Source organism: Carlito syrichta, unplaced genomic scaffold, assembly GCF_000164805.1.
Source record: "Carlito syrichta isolate Samal-C Ts95f unplaced genomic scaffold, Tarsius_syrichta-2.0.1 Scaffold10796, whole genome shotgun sequence".
Classification (NCBI taxonomy): domain Eukaryota; kingdom Metazoa; phylum Chordata; class Mammalia; order Primates; family Tarsiidae; genus Carlito; species Carlito syrichta.
In genome coordinates this window covers 469,613-487,210 of record NW_006954892.1, presented here as the reverse complement: position 1 = coordinate 487,210, position 17,598 = coordinate 469,613, and the positions used below count along the sequence as shown (strand labels likewise).

Genomic DNA, 17,598 nt, shown 5'->3' with positions numbered 1-17,598 from the left:
TTTTGAAATCAGTAGGTGAGCCCATAGGGCTGAGGTATATACAGGATGGATGTTTGCTTATCTTCTGGTTAAAACTGTGTTGTATCAAAAACTATCACTTAATCTTTTTTGTGGGGGTGGGAAAAATGAGAGTGAACTGGGATTCAAATCTATTTTGAAGGTGAAGGTGAATGTGCTAAGAAGCTTAGCACTGTATTCTCAGACACCTTTTATTCTGAGATAGACTCTGTGAATTCGCTGCCGAAGCCTGGCTCTCCCAGAACCTTTCTGTAGTATTTCCCCTCTGTACATGGGAAAGCTCCATGGTCATCATTTTCTTCCTTTTTTTGTGTATTGTCCCGGGCAGTTTTAGTTCAGACTCGAGGTGGAAATTCCAATGGTGCCTTGTGCCACTTCCCTTTCCTATACAACAACCACAATTATACTGATTGCACTTCTGAGGGCAGAAGAGACAACATGAAGTGGTGTGGAACCACGCAGAACTACGATGCCGACCAGAAGTTTGGCTTCTGCCCCATGGCTGGTAAGATGAAGCCCTTGTGGGTTACCTTTGTGGACAGCCATTTAGGGAGTAGAGACTGAAGATCAGTGCCCGGTTTATTCCTATGTACCCATTAAGACCGTTTGGGGACAACAGAAAACTTTGTGTTATCTATGTGTGTGTGTATAGATAGATATTGAGAGAGATGTTATTGTCATATCCTAGACTGAAAAGTTGAGAATATACAATTAGATAATTATGTAATTTTTAGGCTCCGTTGATATGGTTTATTGCCCAACATATCTAAATGCTGTACAATAAAAGTACTTATGTCTGGAAGTATACATTTACATAGGTTTATCTTCATAAAAAGCACAAAACTGAGTAACTTAAGACATTTATTTTATATATATAATTGACTACTGTCATCACAGACCTACAATATTGACACATGATTATGGCTTGACTGACATTCAGCTCTATCACTTATTAATAAGTACCAGAGTGACCAACTCAATACTTTCCTACAAGTATGGAATCTCTTTTTTTTTAAAAAAAGTCTCCAGTTTATATAAAAGGAGAAAAGAGATAGCAGTACCCTTTATTTATTTTCAAGTTTCGAGGACCCCATAGTTTACCTTTGATCTCTCAGTTGTAGAACCAAAAGTCTATGCACTATGCATTGCCAAGTGTGAATATGAGACAAAGAAACTACTCACTCTTTCTTTTTTCTCTTTTATTTCTCTCCTTTCAACAAAAGGAAATGCAGGGTTTGCCAGGAAAGCCCACTTTTGCTTGGAGTTTTATACCCCAAAACCCACGGGTTTTCTTTGAATCATAATAATCTGGAACTAGGAAAAGTTATGGAGCAGTAGTCAAATCTAGGCTTCTAGAACAGCCCAAACCCTTTGTGTGAATGTGCGGGCATTATCTCAGTGTAGCATCCTCTAACCTCCTGTAACTATTCTCTACAACATATTTCACGTTTGGACTATGTTTTCTGCCTCCAGGGGTCAACATTCTATACCTTTACTCAGCAGCACTTAGACTTCTTTGAGACACACAAAGTTTCCTCTCGAGTGAGAGTTCTTAGGATGACCACACTGGACTGCTAATATTGTGTGCGGACCTGTTTAGACTTTGTGATCATTTATCAAGTGCGTTTCTTGTCTGTTTCCAAATAGCCCATGAGGAAATCTGCACAACCAATGAAGGGGTCATGTATCGCATTGGAGATCAGTGGGATAAGCAGCATGACATGGGCCACATGATGAGGTGCACGTGTGTCGGGAATGGTCGTGGGGAGTGGACGTGTGTCGCCTATTCCCAGCTGCGAGGTATGCTGGCTTAGCAACAAAAACATCTGACGGGGCCAAGGGTAGAGAGAGACAGACTTTTACTTGAGAGCTTGCATTTTGCCAAAAGCAGGGGAAGAAATATGCAATGCTACTCCATTCATTAGTCTACTGTGTGGGGTAAGTTTAGCCTTTCAGGCAGCTCGTTAAGACAGGCTTGCACAGCGATGCTAAAGTTCTGAAACGTTCCTGGGATATAAATACTTAGGCTGAGCCAAAAAGATGATTTCAAAGGTGAGAACACAAATGTTTGATCCTTTTAGCTTTGGGTTATGCCACTAGATTCATGAAAAATATGGGATAATTTTTATAAAGAAAAAAGGCTTTGCTCTTCTAAAATCAGATCCTTGCAGATCCAAATTTAGGAAGATAAATTCATAGAGAGATGAGTTTTCTTTGTTCGGATTAGTTTTTTTGCCTTTGGACCCAGAAATGCAATGAGGAGGTACAAGAGGGGTTATTGACTTATTAAAACCATTTTAGTTGTTCATTTCTTTGATTTGGAAAGCAATGCATAGGTAGATCGCTGAGCTAATAAATAGTCCACGTAGCTAGTGTGTAGATACTGGCCTGAATTTGTTCTCCCTTTGGGGTGTCTGGTGGGTAACACAAGTCATGATTACATGGGTTGTTGCAGACCTGAAAGGGACCTTAATAAGATATAGAGGCCAACTTCTCATTTTGCAGATGAAGAAGCTGAGACCCAAAGAGGAAAAGTAATTTCTCAGGACCTCTCAGAGAGTGGGAACAGAGTTGGCCTAGCTTTTTTTTTTAACTTTACAAATGCTATACATGTCATTTTATTTCCCGAGTCCAAATATCTCCTCTATCCTGCCCAATTCCAGACACCAAACCAGACTACCACACCATGCTGTTGCTATACAAATACGTTTAATATTATTTATCATAACAAGCAGAAATTTAAAAGAAATTGTCAACTTTCCAAGAACTTTTCAGAAAGTAAGACATGGTACAAAACGAGCTTTTCATGAACAGGAAGGTGTATTTTTCTACATTTTTTAGTTGTTATATACTTTAACCTTTGCAACATGCACAAGTTCATGAGAGAGATGTTCTTTTTTTTTTGGCAAAAGTTGTATTATAGACTAAGCTTTGAAAAAAAGTGTATTCTATACCAGTAGAAAAGTTATTAGCTGGGCTCGGTGGCTCAGCCTGTAATCCCGCGCCTTTGGGAGGCTGAGGTGAGTGGATTGCCTGAGCCCGCGGGTTCGAGACCCGCCTGGGCAGCGAGACCTCATCTCTACAATAAATCCAAAATTCAGCCGGGCGTGGTAGTGCATGCCTGTAATTCCGGCTACTCGGAAGGCTGAGGCGGATGGATCGCCAGAGCCCAGCAGGCGAGGTTGCGGTGGCCGGAAGCGGCCACTGCACTCCAGTATGGGCGACAGAGTGAGACTCCAACTCAAAAAAAAAAAAAAAAAAAAAAAGAAAAGAAAAGTTATTTAGTGGAAGGTGTTGATCATTAAGGGGAGGGGAATTGTAGGCTTTAAAAAGTGTCATTTATTTTATTTCACCTGCAGAACTTTAAACAGTTTCTTATTCATCCAATTGTCTCCTAAACAGACCAATGCATCGTTGATGACATCACTTACAATGTGAACGACACATTCCACAAGCGTCATGAGGAGGGACACATGCTGAACTGCACATGCTTTGGTCAGGGCCGGGGCAGATGGAAGTGCGATCCTGTCGGTAGGTAGCCCCATGTGTCTAGATGATTTCGGACACAGAGGATAGTTAGCAAGTTTTAGATAAGAAAAGCTACGTGATAGCACATGACTGAACCTGGCTCCAGACTTTGGTCAGTTCCTTGCAGAGAACTTTGTAAAGTCTTCTTTCTAATCCTAGACCAATAAATATATCATCTCGATATTGCCAGTCATCTGTTTTTTGCTGAATTTGGTGACAAATGAAGGCTTGTTTGGTTCAGAATCATAAAGATAGTTCATGTTATGCAAAGAAGCGTTTCTTTGCTGACTGTTCAATAACATGAGCAAAGGATTATGCCCATAAATATCTCCCTCTGAAATTTGCTATTTTTCTTGGCTGCCCTTTAAAATAAAACTAAGCAAATAGTGAAGGTTGAGCTTTAAAAGAGCTGTGATATCAGCACTCCAAAGTTTAAGGTAATCCATTCATACTCCTTTGCTGAAAAAGACAGGTTGCTCACCAAGAAACACATTGCTACCAACATCAGTCTGTTTGATGTGCGATTGCCAAAGCTGAGAGAGAAGCCTGAGAAATTTTCCTTAAAAGCTGCTCAGCAAGTATTCATAGCTAAATTCTAGTTCTTTCATTTAAATGAAAAATTTGTTTCTCTAAATTTTGAAGGAGAAAACTAAATGATTACAGATTTTTTTCCTTTATTCAAATGATAAGCCAGTTGCATAATCAACTTTTTTCTCAAATTAATATTCACATTTTCAATATATACCGAAATCCGTATCTTTACATTTTTATTTGAAATATTACCCTTTTAGAAAACAAAATTTTCCTCCCAATGGGTACTTTTTTTTTTTTTTTTACTACTGTTTGACCTGTAATATAAAGGATGTGAAAAAAACTTTTTTTTTTTTTTTTTTGGAATTGGAGTCTCACTCTTGTCACCCAGGCTAGAGCATACTGGCACGCTCAGGGCCACTGCAGCCTTGACCTGCTGGGCTTAGGCGATCCTTCTGTCTCAGCCTTCGAAGTAGCTGGAACTACAGATGCACACCACCATGCCTGGCTAGTTTTTGTGTGTGTGATTTATTGTAGAGACTTACCAAATTGCCCAGGCTGGTCTCAAATCCCCGGGCTCAGACAGTCCTCTTACCTTGACCTTCCAAAGTGTTGGGCTTACAGACTAAACCACCGCGCCTGGCTTAAAATATTTTTAACTGCATATATTTGTTAGGACAATTGCACATCTCTATTCAAACTAAGAATGTATGCTCTAGCACACTAAAATAGAATTTGTAACTGTAAGTCTTTATGGCTGTTTATCTTTTTCTTGTATATATTTTTAGACCAGTGCCAGGATTCAGAGACCCGGACATTTTATCAAATTGGAGACTCATGGGAGAAGTATGTACATGGTGTCAGATACCAGTGCTACTGCTATGGCCGTGGCATTGGGGAGTGGCATTGCCAGCCTTTACAGACCTACCCAGGTAAGGAGCTCTACTACTGCAAATTGGGAACTGCTGATGGTTATAATAACAGGGCAGTGTTTGTGAATACGTTCATGCCTAAGTTGGGGTCTCCTCTCTTTTCTACCCTTTTTTTCTATCAATGTTTAATAATGAATTGAATTTTTGACTGAAAAGATTCTTCTTTTTCCCTTTATCAAGTACAAGGTAGGGGAGTCTGTGAGATTGTACCCATCTGTAAAGTTTCTTAACATTGCAGAACATTCCATTAGGTTAAAACACTCTGGCTAATTTCACATCACATTCGTATATGGAGACAGAAACCATGAAGTGAGTTATGCTAAAAGATTGGGATTTTATATTAGAAAGGTAAAAGATTGGGATTTTATATTGTGGTTCTTAACAGAAAAGTTGTGTGGAGAAATGGCATAAAATATAACACAGTGCACGTGTTTGTTCACCCCGTCATTTAAGCCCTATTTGGATCAAATTTTTCATTTGTCTGATGGAACACAGTATCCTAGACCGAGAGTTGAGTAACTTAGTCAACTCTCTGCCCACACAGTTTAAATACTCTCAGATATTTATTGCTGGGTTTTTTCAGGTCGCAAAGACAATGTGTAGCTGCAGGTGTTATTGGTTCTTCGTTGGTTGAATTCAATATTCAGTGAGTGATTATAATAAAAACATGTTGAATCATGAAAGGCTAATTATTAGACATCACCTATTTGAGCAACTATTGAGATGCAAAGTCTCTAAAATCTCCCTTAACTTCAGGCTTAAGACATGGCCTACATTCAGAAACAAAACGAGAGATTTTTCAGGACTTCAGAATCTGCATACAACAGAAATTACAATTAAATTAACCCAGTTCCTCCATTATCTGATAAGAGTTTCACTGTTGCAGAGAACAATCTATGGAACAACTTGGGCAAAGGCAGTGTTAACCAAGCTTCACTCCTCCATTTTCTCATCTGTAATATGAGGAGATTATAGCTGATTACCTTTGAAGTCCCTTCAAGCATTAATAAACCTAAATACCAACCATCAAGATGTACCCTTTCCAGGAACTTTGAAGATTCTGCTCTTCCCAACACTCAGATGCTGTCAGGTTTGGGGAAGGTGATTTTGCTTTTAAAGGCTCATTGCACAGATTGACCAACCTCTTAAGTTGTATTACTTGGCCAATTTGGGAGTAGAGATCACTTAATTATTTTTAAATTCAACATAGACTAAATCTGATTGCAGAAGTCCAGTAAGTTCAGAAGGCATTTAATAGGGTTTTTTTTTGTTTGTTTAAGTGATGCAACCAAATGATAGAAATTTCTAAAGAGGCCAGACTTGGTGGCTCAGCCTGTAATCCAGCACTTGGGAGGCCGAGGCAAGTGGATTGCCTGACCCCAGGGGTTCTAGACCAGCCAGGGCAACTTGGTGAGATCTTGTCTCGACAATAAATCAAAAATTAGCCCCGTGTGGTAGCGCGTGCCTATAGTTCTGGCCACTTGGATCGCCCGAACCCAGCAGGTTGATGCTGGGGTAGCCATTAGTGTGCCACTGCACTCCAGGCTGGGTGACAGAGTGAGGCCCCGACTCAAAAAAAGAAAAAGAAACTTCTAAAGAAATGCTCTCTGGTTTCTATGTTTGTGATTGTTATTGGTAGAGCAATTTGCTGAAAATGATTTCCTTCTGAATGATTTAAAGAGACTTTTTTCTTTTTCTTTTAAAATGAGCCTGTCCACATAGCAGCTTGCTAGAAGCATTTAGGTAGACATGTTAGAGAGAAAATCTGGAGAGCAAGGAGTCCTCCTGTGTTGAAGTTTTATGTGTTGACCTTTTTCCTACTCTTTCAAAAAGGTAACAGCCAGAGCCCCCTGAGCATAAAGAAGATTTGGGGGTTGGAGGATTGGCATTTGACCTCAGATGTGCTCTTTGGTGCTTATCTGTACATCTGGTTTACTCAATGGTTCGAGGCTAGCGTGTGGGGCTTTAAGAGTGTGGTAAGATAGTAGATTGTCTCTGAGCCTTGTCCTGTTTGTTCCTGCTGCAGAGGACTTGGTAGAATTGTTCAAACTAACAGAAGATAAGAGGCTCTTGGTTTGTCAATAAGCAACTAGGAAAGCACAGATCTCAGCAAATTAAATAAAGAAGAAAAGGACTGAGTCAAAAAAAAAAATCATGAATGTTTAACTTGTCCAGAGTCACCACTACCGAAAATCACTCATTTGACCTTATTTAAAACTGATTTTAAAAGTATAGACATTGTATATCTTTATTTAGCTGTCTTATTATTAGTTTGATCATATTGAATAAGAGAGAGAGTAAAAGTTTCGTAGTAGTAAGGGCTAGAATATGCTAGTTAAGTTAACTTTAAAAGTTAGACCAGCTAGCTAGTTTCAAAAACGAATATCAAAAATTTAAGTATAGGCTGGGTGTGGTGGCTCACACCTGTAATCCCAGCACTTTGGGAGGCCAAAACCAGAGGATTGCTTGAGCCTGGGGGTCTGAGACAAGATCAGGCAACATAGTGAGACCCTGTCTCTCCCCAAAATCAAAAAATTAGCTGGGTGTGATGGTTTGCACCTGTAGTCTCAGCTACTTGGGAGACTGAGGTAGAAGGTTCACCTGAACTCTGGAGTCTGAGGCTGCGGTGAGCCGTGATCATGACACTGCATTTCAGCCTGGGTAACAGAGTGAGACCCCTGACTAAAAAAAAAAAAAAACTTTAATAGTGTAAATGATGTCATAATTTTAAACTTTCTTGTTTTCAAAATATACGTGTGATAGGCTGGAGTGTGGTGTTTAATAGGAATTTAATTGACCTAACAAGTAACTAACACAGTCTCTTTACTTTCTGGCCAAAAATGTGTTAAATTCTCATTGCTGTTCAGTCCAGTTCCCGTAAATGTGGGGTATTGACTAAGCCTACATTTTATTTATTTATTTTTTTGAGTCAGAGTCACTCTGTCGCCCAGGTTGGAGCACAGTGGCACGTTCACGGCCACCCCAGCATTGACCTGCTGGGCTCTGGCGATCCTTCTGCCTAGGCCTTCCAAGTAGCTGGAACTACAGGCGTGCACTACCACGCCCGGCTAATTTTTTCATTTATTGTAGAGCCGAGGTCTTGCCAAGTTGCCGGGGCTGGTCTGAAACCCACGGGCTCAGGCAGTCCACTCGCCTTGGCCTCCCAAAGTACTGGGATTACAGGCTTGAGCCACCGTGCCCGGCCTAAACCTACATTTTAAAACAGAATTTCAGACTAGTGCTTGAAGTCTTATGAAAAACAGAGACTTCCATACTCTTGATCCACTTTGGCTAGGGTGATAACTATTGCAGTTGCCTTTTTGCTCTTTTCCTTCCCTTCTCATTTTGACCTTTTAGACATTGGCTTAAAGATTAGGTTTAAATGTGGACATAAAGGTCATTTAATATTGTCTTTTTAAAACTTAATACATTTGGCCACCATAAGCTTTCCCCACTCAAAATTGCGATCGACAGGCTAAATATTAAGTGTCTCTTTCCTGAGGGAATTATAGTAGGATTTCTTTTTTTTTTTAATTGTTTCTATTTTTTAAAGTAGAAAAACAGGTTTATTGAGTACACTGGCGAGCAGCAGGAAGGACTATGATTAGGGAGCTGCCTGCCTATTAGGATTTCTTTAAAGGATCAGTATTTAGATAACCTCATGCCAATTATCACACATAATTTACAGACATGATATTTCTATACTTACTGATTTACATGGAAGTACTTTAAACAGTCAACATCTCTGAAATGTTGCTCAAATATTTATCTCTAAAAACAGGCTTACATGTTTTAGTATCTTCACGAATAGAAGGGGTGCTTCAAAGAGGGGTCTGGAATTAACTTCCGCCAATTGATTAAAACAAACATCCTGCATGTTCTGTGAAATCGATGCCACTTTAGCATGGAACACTGAGAATTTTATGAATGAATTTTGGTATTCATGTGGCTTGGAAATATGTATATTGAGCACAATTAAGATTCAAAAAATATTTGTTAGTTTTCAACCAACTTTGAATTATTCTTGGTGTGGAAGTGAACATATTATTCTATGATATTTGAGTCTACACAGAGACCCAAGTTATGTATTTGTTCTGCTAAGAAAGCTTTGTTTTTAAAGAGAATTTATAGCTAAAATAATAAAGTTTGAAATCAAGGTGTTTTTTTCCTGGAAGCTTTCAGAAAACTTAAATCTGTTAATAATCTGGTGAAGTGCTTCATGAAACAGGCAAACTCTTTCTTTGTTTGACAGGGCATTTCTTGAAAAGATTATTATAAGGAAAGTGTATTTTTATTTCTAGTAAGTTGAATGTTGACTGAGATAAAAATAGTGTTTAGGAAAAAGGTGATTTTCTGTTCCACAAGCATAAATTTTTCAGCTGTTTCATTATTATCCTAACTAGAGTTAACATCATTAAGAAATTGATTCTGCTTCACTCAAGACATGAAAATATTGAATAGAGTATATATTTCACAAGATCATTTTAGTTGATAACTGATGCTGAGAAAAATTAATTTAACCACTTAGTAATTTTACCAACCAATGATATGATCTGAGAGTATACTTCTTGATCTCAAACCAGGCAAAGTAGGGACCAAAGGGAGGCCCAAATTTTACCTGTATGATGTCCACTTGTAATCCTGAATTGTACCCTGCATCTTTACAATAACATATTTTAAAAAGAATAAAAATAAAACTACTTTTTTCCCCAAGTTGATTGCTTGCTTAGACTGATGAGAAATAAAACTAGGCCTTTAATTATTACCTTTGCCTGTTTGTCTAAGATTCTACCCCATTTAGAAATGTGTTTGTTTTACATCATGTCGTACGGCCTTTGGAATGTTGTTTGCTTCTTCAATAGTAGATTCATTCTTGATGAAAACCTTCAAAAAATGAGCATTTGCTTTAAAAGAGCTTCAAAATAATAAGTAAATGAAGTTTATGTTCTGTCTTGCATTACTTGTCTAAAGCAGTATCGTAATTTTCTTACAATTCTTACTTATATAACCAGTTCCCACATTTTCAATTTCAGGCACAACTGGTCCTGTCCAAGTGATTATCACTGAGACCCCCAGCCAGCCCAACTCTCACCCCATCCAATGGAATGCACCAGAACCTTCTCACATTACCAAGTACATTCTCAGGTGGAGACCTGTGAGTATCCTACTCAGAAAGCTTGGACACTGAGTCTCCCAATCTTATCGAATTCTGATTTTTTTTTCCAGTTTTTGAGCTAACAGATTTGATTAATTATTCATACAGCATTTATATTTGTTTAGTGTCCAGAAAATATGTGGTCAATCAAATTGACATGTAGATTGAGAGGTTTGCATGTTTTTTTTTTGGTATTTAGAAGAACATAGCTCTTTATGTTAGAGAAATCTTTTTGCAAGGACTTAGGAGTGATAATGCTTAAAATTATTTTGCCCAATGTGGAAAGAAAATCTAAAATTTGCCGGGCTCGGTGGCTCAACCTGTCATCCCGCGCCTTGGGAGGCTGAGGTGAGTGGATTGCCTGAGCCCACGGTTTCGAGACCCACCTGCGCAACTTGGCGACACCTCATCTCTACAATAAATCGAAAAATGAGCTGGGCGTGGTAGCGTGCACCTGTAGTTTCAGCTACTTGGAAGGCTGAGGCGGAAGGATCGCCGGAGCCCAGCAGGTCAAGGCTGCGGTGGCCGGGAGCGGCCCCTGCACTCCAGTCTGGGCGACAGAGTGAGACTCCAACTCAAAAAAAAAAAAAAAAATTTGTATATGTCTTGCCAACTTATCAAAGGAAAAAAATTACTAGTGTCATTTTCATAATTTGAAAAAAATAACCAAATTAATATATTTCTCCTTTGATTCACTTTTTAAGTGATCACTTTTTAAGACCTTACTTTTGATTCACTGGATTTATTTAGATAGAAGGGAAAGAGATGATGAGAGAGAAGTATTGATAAGGGTTGATAGTTGGTTCATTTAAAAAATGAGCCCTTTGAGTTCTAATGAGCAATGCCTAGAAAGTGAAGAAACCATGCTAAGGAGGAAATTGGTCCATTAAGCTTTAGTTTTCTGCCTGCTTTAATTCCAAAGTTCATGACTTGTAACTTTAGAAACACTATTTTAAAAACAGGAGAAAAAAACATCCATTTTAAATCACAGCTATTGAAATTCTAGCAATTAAAAGCGAATACAAAAATTGATTAACACAGACAGTTGAATTTAAACTATTTAAGAAAAATTTAAGCTGTTAAAATGATTCCTTTTCTACATTTCCAAAGCTGAAGGATAAAAATTTTCAGATTTAAAAGGGCTTCCTGAGTTCCCAGAACAATTAGTGAAAAGAACCATGCCTAGACACATCTTTGATGTATCAGAGTACCAAGGATAAAAAGAAACTTCTAAAGGCTTCTCCACTCAGTCAAATATCAATCAAATATTTTCAGTTAGAAAGATCTTAGAAAGTTTATTTTCCAGACATCTTTCTCTTTAAGGATATTTGAAGATCTACTCCAGAAAAACAACAGTTGAATAAGAAGGAAGTTGTGGAGTCCAGCAAACTGCTTCCAATCTAGATTCCTGATAGCAGTGGGAAAGCTTTGCAACATGAAAATTGCATAGCCTGCTTAAAAACAGCCAGTACAGATGGAGCAGAAGGATGGGGATAGGGTTGGGAGATCAGAAAGTGAGGTCTCCAGCAAAAAAGAGAGACTTCACAGAAAAGAAAGGCTTGAGGAAAATTAATCACAAGGGCAAATAATTTCTTGCTGACTCTCCAGAACTAGGTAAAAAATTATTAAAATTACTTTTTTAAAATTTCAAAGGCCAGGCACAATGGTTCATGCCTGTAATTCCAGCACTTTGAGAGGCCAAAGTAGGAGGATGGCTTGAGCTAGGAGTCTGAGACCAGACTGGGCAACATAGCAAGACCCCATTTCTACAGGAAATTAGCTAGTATGGTGGTACATATCTGTTGTCCCAGCTACTCAGCAGGCTGAGGTGGAAGGACCACCTGAGCCCAGGACATTGAGGCTGTAGTGAGCCATGATCATGTCCTGGCACTGTAGCCTGGACAATAGAGTGAAACCCCAGTTCAAAAAATAATCAGAAAAAAATTCAGTGTTTTCCTTAATGTATGCCACTTGGGAGTTTATTTTCTTTTATTTTCTTCTGATAGCTAACCAAAAAAACTTACATTGAATAAAAGATTTATTTATTTATATCAAAATAAATTTAAGCTAATTGCAATGACTAATATCAAAATTCTTTCACAGTATATTTTGGTTAAAATTTAAATTTAAAGAGCATAAAGATCACTTTCACTTATTCCAAAACATATAAACGGACGCTTGAATATTTGAATTATTGAGGATCTGGTCGATTGGGTAACTTTTAAAAATCACTGGGCATAAAAAATATATTTTGACTTATGCTAGCTTAGAATATTTACACTTAAAAGGGTCTCATCTCGTCTGAAGTAAGGGTGTTTCTTTCCCACACATTTTATTACACCAAGTTTTGTGATCCATGACATATTAATGAAGTTGGTCAGGATGTGAAATGCAAACTGGAAGCAGAAGATTAAATAAACCCCAACTGCATTTTTCTGCAGTCTTGCCCAAAGTTGGCTAACCACTTCTGATAGGGTAGTTCATCTCCAAGAGTGAGTCACCAAACCAGACCCATGAAAGTTGGTATGTGATGGCCCCAGGAACTGAGTCACAAAGCAGTATTATGCCCTTGAATGCTTGTGCACGGCAAGGAGCCTGAATTGTATCCCACAATTCCATCCCAAAGACAGAATATATGGCATTTTCCTACTTCAGAGAGGAATATATCTCTGTTCATTACAGACACGAAAACACTGGGAGAGGAAAAGCTTAGGTTCTTCCTATTATGGTACTGATATGAAATAATTTAACCTGGCAAAAAGTGAAGGTGCTCAGTGCCTCTGACTGTGTCGCCTCAGGCATGTTACTTAACTCTGTTTCTCCACCCGTAAAATGGGAACAATACCATGACCTCAGGGTGGTTGGAGAGATGAATTGGAAGCATGCAAGAAATCAGCACAGAGCATGACTGCCAGTAAATATTAAATATAATGATAACTGTGATAACCATCCACAAACTGCTCCAAGTCTCTGTTTGGATCCCCAGTTTCCATGATTTTGCTCCAGAATGGAGCTGCATCGGTCCCTCATTCTCTGAAGGTTGCTGAGCATCGCCTCTGAACGTTCGTCCTTGTAAACACTTGTGTTATTATTTTTTTTAATTTAAATTTTCAGAAAAATTCTGTAGGCCGATGGAAGGAAGCTACCATTCCTGGCCACTTAAACTCCTACACCATCAAAGGCCTGAAGCCAGGTGTGGTCTACGAGGGGCAGCTCATTAGCATCCAGCAGTACGGCCACAGAGAAGTGACTCGCTTTGACTTCACGACCCCCAGCACGAGCACACCAGTGACCAGTATGTACCCCAGACCCCCTCACGTCTGCACCTGAGTTTCTCACAGTTGGGCCCTCCCCAGGCAGTGCTTTCCTTCTCGATGAATTCAGTTCCTATACTCTTCCAAGAGTGGCACCAACATTTTTCTTTTAAATGATATTTGCTTATGAGGAGGGTGAATTTTCCAGATCGCTGAAGGCTTGCTTTCTCTGTTCTGTGTCTGTCTAGGCAACACCGTGACAGGAGAAACAACTCCCCTTTCTCCCGTCGTGGCCACGTCTGAGTCTGTGACTGAAATCACAGCCAGCAGCTTTGTGGTCTCATGGGTCTCAGCCTCTGACACCGTGTCAGGATTCCGCGTGGAATACGAGTTGAGTGAGCATGGCGCTAAACCACAGTACCTGGGTAAGCGAAATGGGTCACGCGAGACAGGTTTGGAGTGGCTACTAGTAAACCCTTTTTGGGAGGGGACCTCCAGATGGCAGATGGTCTCTGCTTTTTGGAACTAATTGACAGCTTAGACTGAATAAACCATTCTTCGGTATGAGGAAGGGAGGAACTGACCCTTTCTGGAACTCAACCAGGTTTTTCCAGAGCCCACCCTCACGTGTCCCTGGTCCCAGATATGAGCTGCACTGTGCATTTGCCTGGGCGCTGGTCCCTACAGCAAAAGCTGTTTACTTCATGGAAGTAGTTGCCAGGATGAGGACAGCAGCTGACAGTGTGCTTTTCAAATTCTCATGGGGCGGGGCCTTTACAAAACTTTATTGTAGTACAACACACATGCCAAAATGTGCACCGATTGTAAGCACAGAGTTCAACGAATTTTTATGAAGTGAACACTCCATGGGATTAGCATCCAGACTGAGAAAAAGAATATTTCTTTTACCCCCACCCCATCATATCTTCTGCCTATAAACACTGCCCTGACTTTTTAACTATAGAGAACTAATTGTTTTTTAATTGAGGGTGGTTGATTGTAAAAATTATACTTTTTTTTTTTTTTTTTGAGTTGGAGTCTCACTCTGTCACCCAGGCCGGAGTAGTATGCCACCATAGTCTCGACTTGCTGGGCTCAGGTGATCCCTTCCAAGTGGCTGGAACTACAGGCATGCACCACCATGCCTGGCTAATTTTTTTTTTTTTTTTGGCTTATTGTAGAGACAAGTCTTGCCAAGTTGCCTAGGCTGGACTTGAACCCCTGGGTTCAGGCAGTCCTCTTGCCTCCACCTACCAAAGTGCTGAGATTACAAGCGTTAGCCACTGCACCCGGCTAAAATACACATCTTTAGAGTAAAAATTTGGTAAATGAAAAGAAGAAGAGGAAGAGGAGGAAGAGAATGATTCCATAGTGCATTGATAATAACTTTCCTTCTAGCTTTTTTTCCCTTGTGTATATCTGGTTCTTAAAATGCCCTTCTTATAAGGTGTATAGTCATTTGAGGGACTGATTCATTCTGGTTAGTAACCTTTTCTTTTAATTTCAAAGATCTTCCAAGCACAGCCACTTCTGTGAACATCCCTGACCTGCTTCCTGGCCGAAAATACATTGTAAATGTCTACCAGATATCTGAAGAAGGGACACAGAGTTTGATCCTGTCTACTTCACAGACAACAGGTACATGATTGCTACACGGTGTTAAAAAGAATCTTTCTGTAAAACACGGGCCTGTAGCAACATTGTCTGACTGTTTGCCTTGCTTCCTTCCTTTGTTAGCGCCTGACGCCCCTCCCGATCCTACTGTGGACCAAGTTGATGACACCTCAATTGTCGTCCGCTGGAGCAGACCCCAGGCCCCCATCACAGGTCAGCTTAGCCTCCTTCCTCTTTGGTGGCTGTGTTAATCTCAATTACTTCAGGAGAGAGAGGGAGCAGATTCTGACTGTGGACTGGTCTATCACTTTAAATCTTCCATATAATTGATGGGAGATTTGTGTGTGTGTGTGTGTGTGTGTGTGTGTGTGTGTGTGTGTGTGTGTGTGTGTTTTCGTTGTCAAGTCTTCCAGCCCTATTTTCTTTCTATTTATTTACTTATTTATTTTAAAGAGGAGGGGTACAATTCAGGGTTAGGTATACAAACGGTCATTGTACAGGTAAAGTCTGGGCCTCTCTTTGGTCCCCACGTGGCCTGGTTTGAGATCAGGTACCCTCGCTGATGTTATGTGCCACTCCTCCCTCCCCTGGTAGTGTCCCATTACTGCCAATCCCTTTCTTGTTGTATTATGGTAAAATGTTCAGGGTCTACTTATAAGTGAGAAAATGTGGTACTCAGTTCTTTGTTTCTGTAATAGATCACTGAGTATGGTAGACTCTAAATCCATCCAAGTTGCTGCAAAGTCCATAATTTTGTTCTTCTTTATGACTGTGCAATACTCCATCGTGTATGTGTACCACGTATTTTTTATCCAGTCCAGTTTCAACGGGCAGCATGGCTGGTTCCATGCTCGTGCTATTTTGAATAGTGCTGCAATAAACATGCAAGTTCAGGTATCTTTTTTGTAGAGTGATTTAAGTTCCTCTGGGTATATTCCTAAAAGCGGGATTGCTGGGTCATATAAAAGGTCAATTTTTGGTTCTTTTAGGAATTGCCTCACAGTTTTCCATAGAGGTTGAACTAGTTTGCATTCCCTCCAACAGTATAGAAGTGTTCTCTTTTCTCTGATCCTCGCCAGCCATTCTTTTTGGAGTTAAATAATATCTCACCAGTGCTATTTTCTATGTTAATCTCACCTCTAATCTATTTTACTAACTTCCTTATACACACACACAATGCATAAAGCCAGCTCATTATTATTAAAGCAAGCATCCCAGGGTTGAAGAGATGTCATTTTCCTGAAAACCTTGCTTGAGACTTATTCTTGAAGAGGTAACTGAGTTGGCTTTCTAGTTCATTAGGTGACTCAACTGTCTTATCATTGAAGTTCCTAAAAGACACAGTGCTACACAACTCTGGCTCAGGCTGGCTCATTAATTGCTTCCATCATCTGGAACTCAGAGAGGAGAATTCGGCTTAACATGAATATTTTCACCTAATGGCTTCTCTAATTGACATTTATGAAAGATCTCAGGTCTTCAAGGATGATATTTATTACTAAAAAGTTTGCATGACTGTTCTTATTTTATCTTTGTGCTGAATAGTCATTTTATAAGAAGTGACAATATTAGAGTCAACAAAGAATCACTAATCAAGGAAGATGCTAAGGGTTATTAGGAAAGGGAGGATTTGTGATTTTTTTTAAGCCTCTGTCTCATAAAATCAGGGCATCTTACTTTTTCTCATGAATCTGCAGGCTACAGAATAGTCTATTCGCCATCATTAGAAGGGAGCAGCACGGAACTCACCCTTCCTGAAACGGCCAACTCGGTCACTCTCAGCGACTTGCAACCTGGAGTTCAGTATAACATCACGATCTACGCTGTGGAAGAAAACCAAGAAAGTACTCCTGTGTTCATCCAACAGGAAACCACTGGCGTCCCACATTCAGGTAACTGTTAAAAGGACATCTTAGCTCCTAGGCCTTGATCAGGCAACACCTTTAATCACCTTCCTTCTGTTGGAGAATGAAACTGTTCTTGGATTCCCATCACGCCGTCAGCCTCCTGGGGAGGACTGGAAGTATAAGATGAAAGAACAGTCGTCCTTGAGGAAGGATTGCTTTGTCTCTGTCAACGGTTCCTATGTCCAAGTAATCTTATGTATTAGTTTTTCCCTAAACTTATTATTTTTTCCCTAAACTTATGATATTCATCTAAAATGACAGTACTTTGTCAAAGCCAGTTATTGACCTTTCTGATTAAAAAAGGTCAATGAAAGTCTTCATGGTTTTCCCCAGTGGCTTAATAGTCATCTCATCTGTTGCTCTTAAGTATCATAAAATAATTTGGCGAAACAGTAACTGCCACAGTCTTCTTCTGTAGTTATCTTAAAGTTGGGATATGCTTATTTTATACTCTTTCCCATATGACACCTCATGCTAAAAACTCATCTGTTTACCTACATCTTTTAGATAAAAGTTTCAAATATTACAATGCAAGTGATATGAGTGAATCATGAAAATGTACGTGAAATAACATATTATTTGGTTAGGAGACAAAACTGAGGTCGGGCTCGGTGGCTCAGCCTGTAATCCCGCGCTTTGGGAGGCCGAGGTGAGTGGAT

The 17,598-nt window shown here is 39.6% G+C and overlaps 1 protein-coding gene across 12 annotated transcripts in view; it reads left to right on the top strand.

The window, feature by feature from the left end:
- Positions 1-17,598, top strand: part of FN1 (fibronectin 1) — a 73,373-nt gene that overhangs the window by 13,131 nt on the left and 42,644 nt on the right. For all 12 annotated transcript variants that reach the window (XM_008054334.2, XM_021710217.1, XM_008054190.2 and 9 more), the window contains exons 9-18: positions 347-523; positions 1,666-1,818; positions 3,421-3,549; positions 4,866-5,009; positions 10,043-10,164; positions 13,279-13,459; positions 13,667-13,843; positions 14,928-15,056; positions 15,156-15,245; positions 16,730-16,924. In XM_008054334.2, the coding sequence (XP_008052525.1) occupies positions 347-523; positions 1,666-1,818; positions 3,421-3,549; positions 4,866-5,009; positions 10,043-10,164; positions 13,279-13,459; positions 13,667-13,843; positions 14,928-15,056; positions 15,156-15,245; positions 16,730-16,924 (1,497 nt within the window). The remainder of the gene's footprint in view (positions 1-346; positions 524-1,665; positions 1,819-3,420; positions 3,550-4,865; positions 5,010-10,042; positions 10,165-13,278; positions 13,460-13,666; positions 13,844-14,927; positions 15,057-15,155; positions 15,246-16,729; positions 16,925-17,598) is intronic.